Source organism: Artemia sp. Qi Xiang Cuo, chromosome 20 (genome assembly GCF_049724085.1).
Source record: "Artemia sp. Qi Xiang Cuo chromosome 20, ASM4972408v1, whole genome shotgun sequence".
In the NCBI taxonomy this organism is placed as follows: domain Eukaryota; kingdom Metazoa; phylum Arthropoda; class Branchiopoda; order Anostraca; family Artemiidae; genus Artemia; species Artemia sp. Qi Xiang Cuo.
In genome coordinates this window covers 4,342,851-4,357,435 of record NC_142813.1, presented here as the reverse complement: position 1 = coordinate 4,357,435, position 14,585 = coordinate 4,342,851, and the positions used below count along the sequence as shown (strand labels likewise).

At 35.7% G+C, this 14,585-nt stretch overlaps 1 protein-coding gene across 1 annotated transcript in view; it reads right to left on the bottom strand.

Annotated features, from left to right (window-relative positions):
* Nucleotides 1–3,061: 3,061 nt before the first annotated feature.
* The window catches only part of LOC148939786 (frizzled-4-like), a 61,007-nt gene continuing 49,483 nt past the window's right edge, over nt 3,062–14,585 (bottom strand). Inside the window, exon 4 of the mRNA XM_089106361.1 lies at nt 3,062–4,461. Coding sequence (XP_088962487.1) covers nt 3,851–4,461 — 611 coding nt within the window. The 3' untranslated portion in view covers nt 3,062–3,850. The remainder of the gene's footprint in view (nt 4,462–14,585) is intronic.

The following is a 14,585-nucleotide window of genomic DNA, read 5'->3' as shown; positions in this document are numbered from 1 at the left end:
ATTTTTGATACTTTCTTGTCAATGCTATACAGCAGCATCATTTGAGGGAGAGCTAAGGGAGGGAGAGCTGAGGGAGAGCCACAATCCTCCTTTTCAAGCAGCTAATTTGCGCAACAGCCTCAGGAAAGGCCTTTTTTAGAATGATTAAATAGGTTTTAAGACCACAGGCCTAGTTAACATAAAAAATACGACATTGACGTGAAAGTAAACAAATATTTGAAGAAAAAACTTCCTTTCCTTGACATGCTTATTGCAAAAATGACCAAAGCTTTGAGTATTGATTTATAAGGAACCAACTATAGCAATCGCTTCTTTAACCCCGAGTCCAAGGGCGGATCCAGGACTTTTTCTAGGGGGGGCAAATAGGTTGATCCGATAAACTTGCGTTAGGAGCAAGTTAAATTAACGCAAAGTTGCGTTAACTAAGTAAATTACACTAGACTAAGTTAGGGGGGGGGAGAGGCGCAACCGCAACTGCCCGAGCCTTATGTAAAGAGATGTCAGTAATTAATTTGTGGACTGAATTTTATGAGTCTTTTCAGAGGGTTAAAAAAATCAATTTAGATTATAAAAAGACATCTTGTTCTTTCCCCGTTAAAACCGCAAAAACATTGTTTATTAAACATCTAAAAAAAAACATATATATATATATATATATATATATATATATATATATATATATATATATATATATATATATATATATATAATATATATATATATATAATATATAAATAGCTTTTTGTCGTTTGTCTTCATTCACCTATAATCTAGTATCATTTTTCCAATTTTTTTTAAAGTTTTTTTTACTCTGATTTTTATTGTTAGAGTTGTTGAAAGTAATTTTTCCGCTGTTAATAAAAGTTCTGTTTTCTCACACTTTAAACACCAAAGCGAAGATATCCGCCAAAATATTTACTTTTTTCTTCAAATATTTGGTAACTTGGTAAAAAGATTTCCTCTTTCCCCGTCACAGGTGTTTTTGCTATTTTAGATTTTTATTTAGTAGTTTTATCCAGAGAGAAAAGTAGACAAGCACATGAAAGTAGGGACTTCCATCACTTCCTCCAAAACAACCAGAATTTACCACTTCCTCATATTTTCCAATAGTCCTGTATCAAGGCCGTATCCAGGGGGGGGGGGTTTCACCCTCCCCCCGAAATGTTTGTCTGACTCGTAAAAACGTAACAAAAATGGACATAAACAAATTTTGTATGCATTTTTTTTGTGTACCCCCCCCCCAAAAGAGTAAACCCCCCAAGGCCGTATCCAGGGGGGGGGGGTTACCCGGTTAGAACCCCCCCCCCCCACCCCGAAAATTTTGACCGAGACGAGAATAAGTCGAAAATTAGTAAAACCTAGGTAAAAATAAGTAAAATTAGTCGAAAACTGAGTCAAAATTAGTAACCCCCCCCTGAAAAAATCCTGGATCCGCCCTTGAAAACCCCCTCCGAAAAAAAAATGCTGGGCACGGCCTTGTCCTGTATAATTCACACGTTCTGTATTTCCTCAAATAAAATCCCCCAAACAATCTTAGCCCTTGGGTGCGCGCCTGACTTCACCCTAGTTCCTATAATTCGGCCCCGCTTGATTTCAAAATGGCGTCTGGTTTTCACAATAAATCTAAAATCTTATTAAGAAACACATACAAATTTAATCACACCTTAGCAATTAAAACAGAGAACTGGTATATCTTATCAACAAAACAAATTATTTACATGGTAATGGACAAAAGATAATATACAATCAAACATAGCCTAATTTAAGGCATATAAATAAGACTGATAAAGCAAAAGCCTCCAGCCAGCTTAAACCTCAAGGCATAAAAACTGCGGACACCTTTGAAAAAAATAATCCGTCAAATGTTGATATTTCTGATGAATTTCAGACTTTGAGTAATGACTAATCCGAATTAATCCTTAATTCAGCCGTCTAAGAATAAACAGTGACAAACGGAGACCTATCGGCTGAAGCCATAAAAACGTTATCCGTTTCCTTTAAACGTTTATCCGTTTCCGTTCCGTTAAACGTTACCCGTTAAACATTTTTAGCCATAAAAACGAATCCATAAAAAACGTTATTTTTTTTGAAAAGACAAAATGTTCATGAAATAGGTATGTGCTCTGATTATTCTTTTGGGAGGGGGGAGAAGAATCTTAATTTCGCTATTCTAAACAGCATAATATCTTACTTTAAAAACGATTATTGACGGAACCTTTTATCTACCAGAAATTCCTTACCATATGTAGGAAGGTCATTTCCAGGTGGGAAGTTGACCCCCTCGAAATATTTTTCTGATTGCAAAAACGTAAAAAATACATATAAACAAATTGATGCGTTTTCGAAGTTATTTCTTTTTGTAAGCCCCCCTCCCCGACCAAAATTCCTGGATACGGCCCTGATCTATAGCGTATACACGTTGGCTATCCTTCGGCCAACACTTAAAATAATACCAAATGAATCTAGAGTACAGACAGGTTCAGGTCGTCAATTGCCCCCCCCCCCCGTTGATTAAATGTCCCCTTTTTCGGTATTTACATTGTAAAATACCTTTTTTTCGATATTTACATTGATAAATCCCCTTCTTCGGTATTTAGATTGAAAAAATGATGTTTTTGATACTTTTACTAAAAAATGTCAAAAAAACAACAAAATTACCCCACTCCTATATTTCAAAAATATATTTTACCCTGTCCTCAACACACTTTTTTGTTATTTTGCGCCCCCTGAGCAGGGGCGTAATTTGCTATGGGACAGGAGGGGACAACTGCCCCTCCCAGACCTTGGTTTGCCCCCCCCCCCAGACCCCAGTTTGTTTCCGCAGCAGAAATTTAATTTCTTCCAAAATCTTGTCAAAACTAAGATAAATCTGCATAATTCAAGCATCAACAGAAACAGATCAGTTTTTTAGTTTATATTTATCTTATAGTACTAGAAAGTACCTTTATAGTACTTTTATAGTACTAAATAGTAACTTCATTGTACCAAATGGCTTAATTTTTATTTTTTAACTGTCACTTTCACTTGTTTTTGGAAAATTGGCTCAAACTAGCCCCCCCCCCCCTCACCAGGATTTTGATTAAATTACGCCAATGCCCCTGAGCATAGACATTTAACAAGAAGAATTAAACTGACATTTATGAAAATATGTATTTTAATGGTAACTAATCGAAAAAAACTTCTGAAAAATTGACTTAACAAAATAAGAATAAAATTACAAAAAAAAATGTTTTTAAGAAAATCAAAATTATTAGAAAGTAAAGACTAAGCGAAAAAGATTGGCTTGCCATAATTTATAAATAAAAATCAAGTTTATAAATAAAATCAAGCAAATTCGTAAACAGTCCTACATGTAAAGCACATACTGAAATTAATACATTCACAAGATGTCGGAGAAGGTGGGGTTCTTAAACGGTCCATGGTACATATCCACCATAAAACATTAGTATTTCGATTCGTTGGATAGGTGATTTGAAATACAACCAAATTATATGAAAAATACAATAAATTATAGGAACAATCACGACAACTTTAAGGTTTAGGGCAATACGATTCTGAAGCCCTTACTGCTGCCTCAGGGGCTTTATTGTTTTTCCCTTCAATTACGGGCAAACAAAGGATAAGATGGGGCAGATACCAACTCCCTCTAATTGAAGTCCAAAAATCCATTAAGTGCAACATTTTTCTGATATCACAAACCATACTTTCTGGTAAAAATGAAACATTTTCTCCAGCCTTTACACCCCTCCTCCGTGCTTAGAAATTGTTCCAAGCATCATTGATTGCTTGACAAGCACCAATGATAAGTAATTTAGCTTTAGAGATAAGTGGGGTTTGAAATAATCAATGCTCAAACCATAGTTTCACTCCCATTTCTGCTGGCGTGTCGGCTGCGCTGAGGCTTATGATCAACAATAAAATGGTTACTTCTATGGATTGCTGCGTGGTGTACAGCAGGGACTGTTTGGAGGTAGGGAGGCGTCGACTGCTTTCTGTGGAGGATTCTCCTCCCGCACCGTCCCCATCCACCAGCTGCTTTAGCGACCCATACCCAAAGAGCGCAAATAACTCCACCAATTAAGCACATAAAAATTTTCAACATAAAAATTTCAACAATTCTCGGCCTTTGCAACTGTGTTAACCACAGCTCCCGAGAAAAATATTCGTTTAAATGAAAACAAAAAACACACACCATTGGCACAAAGAATAGAACCGAAAAGATACATAATCTTTTTGAAGATTGTGCAGTCTCAGTGTCTGGTTGCTGCACTGGTATGTGAAGTGCGTGTCCTCTTTGTGGAGCTTGTACCTGAACAAGAGCTGTATGATTTGGAGTGGATGAACAGGCTGAAAGAAGACCACTGACCATGAAACCAGCTCCAACCACCAGGTAAACCAGTTCAGGGATGATGACGAAACGGAGTAAGGTGTCTGAGCTTTGGTTCCCAACGAAGCACATGCCTGCAAAGAAAAAATTGGTTTGAAATAATTTCGCGCGCAGGTGGGAATAAAACAAGCAACAATACAGCTAAGTTCTAAACATAGATTTTTTACTGGAATATATGGTGTAAGTATGGAACAAAGTATTGCAGAACCTGGGAAGGGGCTGCAGCATAACAAGGACGGTGGCAATCAATGGTGGTCATGGAGAAATGGAGCAAAATAACAGATTTCGTCTGCTTCAAACACCTTAGAAAATCTTTGCTAGCAACGTTGGCTGGGTGCCAATTACAAGCTCACCAAAACGATGCCGTCTGTTGCAGAGAGAAAAAGAGATGTTGTAATCCTATACTTCTTTGCAAAAAGTTGTGGTTTGATTGGTTTATTTTTGTGACGTGTTTTTGCAAGCACAACACATTACGGAGAGAAAAATAGTCTCGCCTTTTTGAAACCAGCTTAACAAATAGTTCTTAGGATCATCCGATTCCTAGGAACAAATCCAACGAAACAAGGAAATACAACTTGCAAAGGGAAAACAGCTCTGCCCTTCTAAAACATGTCTGGTTCTTTTGTGAGTAATATTAAACCAGTAAAAAGAACAACAAGAATTCCGAGTCGCTTTGTTTAAAAGGGAAAAACTCTGTTTCTGTAGTATATCAAAAGAATACATCTATGGTTCTGATAGAATTTGGTAATTTTCTTTAGGTGAAAACAACCAAACGACGCAGATCTCGGCTTTCGTGTCAAATTGAAAGCAACATTTCCTGAAGTCTTCCTAGAAATAAATAGCATAAAATTACTTTTATTAGTTACTCGGAGAGCCCAATTTTATCGACAGGAGTAGTTGAGTCATTCAAAGGTCAAATCGGGTTGAGTCAATAGAACCAGCATCGGAAAAGGAGTTACAGTTATTGTTTCAATTTTAGTGTACATCCGATTGAAGAATCTCTAAAATTTCTTAGTTTTTCCTATACTTTATTAGCAGCACTGTATATAAAATATATACAGTATAATCACGACTCATTAATATTTGGCTACTACAGTCTTGGCGCGTATAAAAGCTCCGCCCATATCCTCGTCCATCAACAATTCAGTGTATATTACCCTGGAACACGTATTTTGGCAGAAACTTTCTCAAAATGCCTTTGCAACGGAACTCGAGACTTTGCAATCTACTTGTAATTTCCAAAAACATCTAATAATAACACTACACTACTAATTACCGATTTTTATATGTGTTGGAATAAATTAATTTAAAATTAGATTCTTAAAATTTAGTGTTACAATGGTGAAGCGAAGTTTTGCGTTCAAGAGAAATCTGACTTGTCTACCCGTGAAAATGTAATGTTTCTACGTTCTCCGGAGCGCTTGCATCTTGGTCCGGCTTTGTCTAATGGTTGAGATAGGGAATGATTGTACTGTCTAAATGTATATACAGTGATTAGCAGGCAAAATGAGCAGAAGTCAAGGCCATATCCAGGGGATAGGGGATTTGAACCCCCCCTCGAAATGTTTGTCTGAATCGTAAAAAAGTAACAAAAATAAATATAAAAAAAGCTGTATGCGTTTTTTGAATTTTGTGTAGCCCTTCTCCAGAAAAATCCTTTTATACCACCCCCCGAAAAAAAATTATCATTGTATGGCCCAGGCAGAGGTGCTGCATCTTTGAATCAAATTGGTTTTTAAATTAAATTAATAAAAAAAACTTTTTTATTGCTAATTGTATTTTTTCTTTAATCCTTATTTTCAGGAAAAAAAAAACCTTCGTGAATGTGCAAAGTTAAGAGTAAACCAACTGCTTTGACATTGCATAAATGATTAATATACATACATTTAATTCAGTGAAATTAACTTTGCCCCTAGAGAGAAATTCTAGATCATATGTCCAAAGGCAACAATTTTGGGGGAGCGGCTAATATATATATATATATATATATATATATATATATATATATATATATATATATATATATATATATATATATATATATATATATATATATATATATATATATATATATATATATATATATATATATATATATATATATATATATATATATATTATTTATTTTATTTCATTAGCATTAACCAAACTTGACTTCTTTCGTGGGGACCGTATATAATCCATAAGTAGGCTACCCCCACTTTTTTCTAGTTGCGGACGTTTACACGTCATAAACGTCGTGGATTATACGGAGATTTTAGGAGATACAACTACAAATATACCCCGCCCCGAGTGTGTATATTTATAAATCCATTAATAGTTTCTTCCATTCTGAAGTATCTATTTTATCGGTTCTTTTATTAGTCTCTGAAAGCAATTAAAATTTTTAGCTAATAGTACTTTGGGATATGTATTTATGTCCAACTCTCATTAAAAGAAAAGAGCTGAAAAGAGCAATCATTGATGCATATTGATATTTTGGCGTCTCAAAATATTCCTCCAGCTGAGTGGTAATTTAAGCTGCTTTATTTACATTCCACTTATGCCGTTTTTGTTTTCAAGTGTAAAAATAATAATTACACTCCTTGTTATTCAAACCCTGAACGCATATAATCTTTACAGTATCCAAGGGGTTACATGCTATGACTCTTCGTGTACAACCAGAGGCACGGAGGGCGAGATTGAAGACAACCAGGGACTTAAATAAGGGGTTCTCCAAGGTCCCACACCGATATTCTAAATAGTACTTGTCTGTTAAGAAAAACACCAAGAATTACGCTGTGTAATCAAACAGTTCGTGGTAACGAACTGTGAGTAAGGAGCGACCCGTCTCAATAGTAACCGAAACTCACCCTCCTCAACGCCTCACTCTTTACGCTTTAGACTCTTTCTCACAACTCTACTTATTTAAAACAATAAGAACCTTTTAGCGTAAAGAGCGAGGCGTTGAGGAGGGGACAGCCCCATTCATATACCGAATAATTTCTTTTCGTTTTAATTTTTAATATTGCTCCTTACTTTCAGTAAAAAAACTGTTTTTTTATTTAATTTTACCTAACAATAACCGGCTTACCTCATCGGAATCGGTTATAATTTGCTCATTTTGAGAGAGAAAAACGACGATGTAGCTATATCTTAATTAAATATTTAATATATAAGTGGTTAGGGGTGGGGTATTTAATAATGCGTTCTGCACGGCCTGCTTTCCGTAATTCTTTGTTGTAATTTCCATATTTTTGTTTCTTGTATTTTATTATCATCATGTTTTGGTATATTTCATTAGAATTAACCTAACCTCACTTCTTGGGTGTGTTTCGTTTAAAAGACAAGTACCTTCTAAAAATTTTCCAAATTTCTGTGAATTTCTTATTCAAATTATAATTTATTTTTATTATTGGCCCTCCTGCTTCTGAAGTCTCGAGATTTTTTATTTTATTTTACAAACTGTGGATAGTTTTGATTAAAGTTCGAACCAATCCCTCAGAACAAGCTCTTACACACCGCCCTGGTTGCGTAGTCATATACACAAGTTAAGAGGTCAATGAAGTAGAGCCCGAGAAACAAATGGACTCAAAAATTAGGGTATCCACTACTATGGATAGTGTATAACCCCTTGTCAAAACCTCTGCTTCTTTGGGTGGAAACCCATTTTAGCAGAATTGAAGAATATGAACCCGGTATTCTCATCTATTTAACAGCTAACATCACCACACTCTGGACAAAAAAAAAAAAAAAACATCTAAAAAAAATCAACTTTTTGCAGATTTTGGATTTTTGACTGGATCTAGACAGTATTTAAGAGGTAATTTTGAAGATTACGTGATTAAAAAGTAATTAGTTTTTTATTGTTTCATCATTTAAAAGTTCAGGTATTCAACATGAATACTAAACTTTCGTTGCATTCCTGATTTTGGTTATAAAAAAAAAAATGCTTGATCTTAAAATTTCCTGGAATTTAAAACATAAACTCCTCTATTTTACTACTTGAACAATAGAGATAAAATTTAAATAATGATCGAGGGAGCACCAACTTGCCATCACGAGATGGTACGATGGCACGCCAAGCGTGGCGGAACTGTGCAGCATACGTGGCACTCCGAGATGTACAGCAGGTGGTAGGATGTGACACCTCCTCGACAAGGCCATATTCAAGGGGGATAAGGGGTTTGACCCCCCCCCCCCAAATGTTTGTCTGACTCGTAAAACGTAATAAAATTGGATATAAACAATTTTTTATGTTTTTTTTTTTAGGTTCTTTTTTGTATGTACCCCCCCCCCCCAAAAAAAAAATGCTGGTACTTGTATGGAATCCGGTAAACAGGCGAGATGTGAAGCTTGATTAATGCTAATAAAAAAAACAAATAGGACGAAAATATAATAGTTTAGAAACAAATTTAGGGTATATATTTGCATATTAGGGGGGTGGGTGGGGGTAAAGCATAGCATATATTAAATACGTAACCTAACATAGCTACCTTTTAGTCCTCCTAAACCCTGAAAAAAACTAAAGTTTAAATCTTTGTCAAAAATTTGGAAAAATTTGAAAATTGAAAAGACGTGGATATCAGATCAGATCAGAATTTGAGGTTTTCTGGCATAACCAGCAACACTTTAAGCGTCCTGAAGTACTGGTTCTACCTGCCTACCAGTGGGTAAAGGCAGGCACACATAGCAGCCCCCACCCCTGGGGTGTAAGAGGGGACTCATCAGGTGAGACCTATACCAATTTTAACTTTTAATTTGACTACAGTAACCAATCCTTGGGTTTATACCACTGCTACTATTGATGCTTGATGTTTTGTGCTGATTGCTTTCTATTCTTCAAATTTCACAATCCCCTGCTTTCGTATCTGAAATTTGTTGCTTCATTGTGGACTACATCCTGCCTTATACCCAAACTGTCTTATACCACTGCTTATTTCTGGTCCTGTTTTGTTGTTTACTTCAGATAAGAAATGAAAAGTCAACTCAAGCCACCTCGTGAACTAAGGTCTGATAGCTCAATCCAATTCTCTGGATCAGAATCTGTTTCAGAGCAGCTACTCATGCTCACTAACCACATAAATAGCATAAAAATCAAACATAAAATGCTAGCAGATTCACTACAACCTGACAATCTTAAATCTTCAGTGATAGGGTTACTTGATGACCTTATATTGGCTAAGATCTCTTCCCAGGTAGATGAGGCAGTGGTTAAAATGAAAGAGGAACAGACATTCATGCAACATAATGTCACTATCTCTTCAGATAAGCTGGATGCAATCAAGCAGGAGGTGTATGCAGGCCTCAACCTAGATCTTAGTAATTTAGTGGATAAAACTCTTGAAAGCTATAACAGACGCATATTTTCTGTTGAATCTTCATTGGCTACTTTAGAGTCATCCATGATAGACCTTAAAAACTCTTTCCAGCCTATCCAGTCTAACCTGGCAAGATTAAATGACCGTTTTGAAGAGCAGGCTTTGAGCAACCAAATTATTGTCTTTGGGGAAAAAGAGGAGACCTCCATTGAAAACACTGAAAGTCAATTCCTGTCACTATGTGATGGGAAATTTCCTGGCATACCAATTATTCAGTCTGATGTTGTATCAGCCAAAAGAATTGGCAAACCATCTGCAAAACCCAGACCCATAGTTGTTGAATTTTGCAACTTACGAGTTCTGCTGGTCTACTTCCTTCAATTTTTTTTCCTTCTCGTGTTGACCCTACTAGAAATTCTGCCACTTTAATAGACAATATTTTCATTTCTCATTCTTCGAATTTCATGTTTACTTCTGGTCGTGTTTTCACTGATCTTTCTGATCACTTCCCTATTTATGTTTCACTTTTTGTGCCTCAAACTGAGATTGTTGTGGATGAGCGGGGTGAGTTTTCTTTTAGAACTTCAACAGATAAAGAAATTTCTAATTTAATACATAGTCTTCAGAGTCATGATTGGTCTAGTGTTCTTGAAGCTAATGATGTTGATTGTGCAACGAGTTTATTTTTGTGTCGTATGGGAGCTCTGTTTGATAAACATTTTCCTCTTAGAAAGAGGCCAAGGAATTCCATACCTAAATGTCCATGGATGTCTAGAGGTCTGATCAATGCTACACATATGAAGGCGTCTCTGTTTAAGGCTGCATGTGAAAGTAAGACACAGGATGACCTTTTGAAGTATAAACTTTATAAAAATGTGCTTACTTCTTCAGTACGTGCAGCCAAAAAGCTATATTTCTTGCGTCGAATTGATGAGTGTAAGGGGAATTTGCGAAAGGTTTGGACTGTAGTTAATGAAGCTCTTTCCCGCAAGAAACTCAAACAGTCCCCCCTTGTCACTACAGGAAAGCTGATGGATCTTTCGTGGACAAAAATTCTTCAGCAAGCGCCTTCAATTCGTATTTCACCTCACTTCCTTCAGTTCCTAATCCACCCTACAGCAGAGTAAGTAGTTTTCCCTTTGCAGAAAAGTCATCCCTTGTCACTACAGGAAAGCTGATGGATCTTTCGTGGACAAAAATTCTTCAGCAAGCGCCTTCAATTCGTATTTCACCTCACTTCCTTCAGTTCCTAATCCACCCTACAGCAGAGTAAGTAGTTTTCCCTTTGCAGAAAAGTCATTTTTCCTTTTTCCATGTAGTGATACCGAAATTTCTAACATTATTTCTCAGCTTTCAAGTAGCCGTTCAGTTGATGGTTTTGGTTTGAGCTGTAATGTTCTTAAAAAAATTGGTCAGTTTGTTTCTAACCCCATCTCACATATAACTAACCTCTCTCTTTCTTCTGGTGTTTTTCCTCATTTATTTAAGGTTGCTAATGTTGTACCTTTGTTTAAAAAACGTGATTCATCTCTAATTTCAAACTATAGACCTATTTCTCTCCTTTTTGTAATTTCTAAGGTTCTTGAAAAAGTACTGTATTGTAGACTCTCTTCATTTGTATTTAGTACTAATACGACTGCAGGTAATTCTCTCATAACTAACCATCAGTATGGCTTTCGTCCCAGTTTTTCTACCTTGCATGCGCTTTCAGATGCAACAGAGTTTGTGCGTGTTAATCTTGACAAGGGCTTGTGTGTTTTGGGTCTATTTCTTGCTTTTCAAAGGCATTTGATATGGTCATTCACTCTGTTCTTTTGTCTAAATTATCTTCATTTGGAGTGCATGGAGTCCCACTTGAATGGTTTAGGTCTTACCTCTCAGGGAGATCTCAGTGTGTTTCGGTTAATGGTACTTCTTCCTCTTCCTTGTCTATTTTGAAAGGTGTCCCACAGGGCTCTGTGCTTGGACCACTTTTGTTTTTAATTTATATTGATGATCTTGTTGATGGTCTTCATCCCCTTGTGCACCCTATACTTTTTGCTGATGACAGTAACTTCTTCATTGCTGCAGTGGACCTGCCATCTGCCACTTCCCTAGCTCAAGGTCTTCTTGATAAAGTAAAAGATTGGTGCTGGTCAAATGGTATGACTCTTAACAGCCAAAAAAGTGCCATTATACAATTTAGGACCCCTTATCGTATGAGAGACGCAAGGGAGCAAACTATCCTGACTTATGGGAATGATATTATACCACAAGCTACTATAGTGAAATTTTTTGGAGTGTATCTTGACTGTTTTCTTTCTTTTAAACCCCATATAACTCATACCTGTTCCCCTGTCCTCCGCCAATCTTCAATGTTATACAGGGTTAACTCATTTCTTCCCCCAGATGTTATGCTTTCTTTTTATTATGCTTTTATTTTTCCTTACCTTTCTTATTGCTGTTCTGTCTGGGGTAGTACTAATAAATCTCTTCTTTGCTCACTTCAAAGAGCCCAAAATAGGGCAGTGAAGGCTACTTTTCTTCTTCCTCGTTTTTACCCTTCCTCTGATCTTTATAATGATACTGGAATAGCTCCGCTGGATCGTATTGTGGGTAAAAGTTACCTTTATTTAGCACATTCTGCTTTTTTAGGTAGACTCCCACCATCTCTGCAGCAGTTTTTCTTTCTGTCAGGCTCAGGTAGGTACTCTTTTTTTTTACGTAGCTCTTATCGCAGGTTCATTTTACCTAAGCATTCATCGACAGCAGGTCAGAGGTCTCCTGTTTATCAATCTATTTTACTATGGAACTCCATCCCTCCTGATGTCCCTCTATCTCTTTCTGCAAAGGCACTTTCTCGGTGGGTATTTCCATTATATTATTTTCCCCCTTTTTTCTTATTTTTTTGCTTTCTTTACACATTTTTTTCCTTTTTTTTTTTTTTTTTTTTTTCATTCAATATATTTCAAATAATTCTCCTATTTTCTCCTATTATTTCTCCTATTTTAATAAATGTCTCTTATCTAATATTTTTTTTTTTTTTTTTTTTTTTTTTTTTTTTTTTTTCTAGTGCTTTATAATAGTGTCTTATTTGTTTTGTTGGCCCTGTACAAGCTTAGCTTCTTGGGCGTTTTTAAATTTTAAGTTTGCAATTGTATTGTTTTTTTTTGTATTAATAAATTGATTGATTGATTGATTGATTGATTGATTGAGTGAGCAACATTTCAGAAACCTGTTTATCAATAGCAGCTTTGAGATTTCCATGCGGTATTTCATCGCGTGTTTACCCGATTCCATAAAAGTGCCAAAATTCGTTTGTTAACCCCCCTCCCCCGAAAAAAAAATCCTGGACACGGCCATGTCCCTCGATAAAGATAAGATTCATTTGTTTGATTTCATTGTCGTAAGATTGATTTATGTCAAATTAGAACTTCAATTATATAAAAAAAGAATTATTAATCAAAAGTAAGATTTTCATGATTTGGTAGTAAAAGCCAGAAAATCAAAATCAGGTCGGGAAGACAAAATTAATTACACACAAATTAAACACAAATAGTACAACATAAAAAGAAAAGGACTGAGGCCCCCGTGCCCTCTAAAGGCCAGAACATAATTTGCACATTACTGAAAACAAAATAAATTTTGAAAGTTTTCTCTTTTTTTAACTTTAATAAATCCATAATTATCAAGATCTTCAAAATGAATAATAGCATATATATTTAACTGTCAATCCGCATTCATTTTTTGTCAGTAATCTTGGTTATGAAAGTGATATTTTTTTTCTTTTTATCGATATTATGAGAAATAATATCGAAATATCGAAATAACACAACTAGAAATAAGGATTGTATTCAGTAAAGCGCAAATTTCGTTCTGGTCTTTAGAAGCCACAGGGGGTGTCAGCACTACCCTTAGTTCCATCTCGTTGAGAGTTAACTCGGTTATTTATTGTAATTTCTGTTCATTTTGGGCTTCATTTATTTATTTATGGTGATTTATGATAGTTTCACTCTTGATATCATAAAAATCTACAAAGAATTGCGATTAAAATCTGTAATGTTTAGTCTAATGTGCATTTAATGTCTAGACTTCCCCACCTCATTGTTCCGGAAAATTTCTAAAGTCCACTCTCTAAGGCCAAGATTCCTTGTACCCTGTGCGCATACAACTTTCAGACTCGTCTGAATAACTCCTTAAAAGAGGGTACTTAATTGTCAGCCAGTACACACTCGAGAATTTGGATATACAGATAGGCTACGTGGTTGAAACAACTGAGACGCTTGGGAAATTGATATTATATATATATAATTTGGGCTGTATATTTGCACATTAGGGGGGGGGGGGTTCAAGTATAGCGAGGTTGCATGCAAAACGTAACCTAACCAAAATACCAACTAAATATTAATTAAAACAAAGCTACAATATAGTTTTCCACTGAGCCGAAGCTAATTACCTCCATATACAAACAGCAATAAACCGGTTATTGTCTGATTTTATAGATCCAAATTCTCGAGTGTGTACTGGCTAACAGATAAGTACAAAAAATATAACCAACAATCCCGGGTTTCTTTTTCACTACACCCTCCCCTAAGAATCGGGCTTGTATGTACCTTTGCCCCCATTCAACACATTCACTAGAAATACAAAACTAAAATTTATCCTCGATTCCCAATAGTGCAAATTTAATCTAATTTTTTTTTCTGTCTCCTATTTCTCACTCATTTGAACCTCACCAAATACATCCTCCCCCCCCCCCAAAAAAAAAATAAATAAATCCTGCGTACAGATGTGTATCCAAAAAAAACATTCTAAAAATATTAGCGCCATACTTCAATATTAAAATAAAAATGAACTTTTGGCATGTGAAAATGATATTCAGAGGAATTAATAACTTGAATGTTGTCAACACTAATATT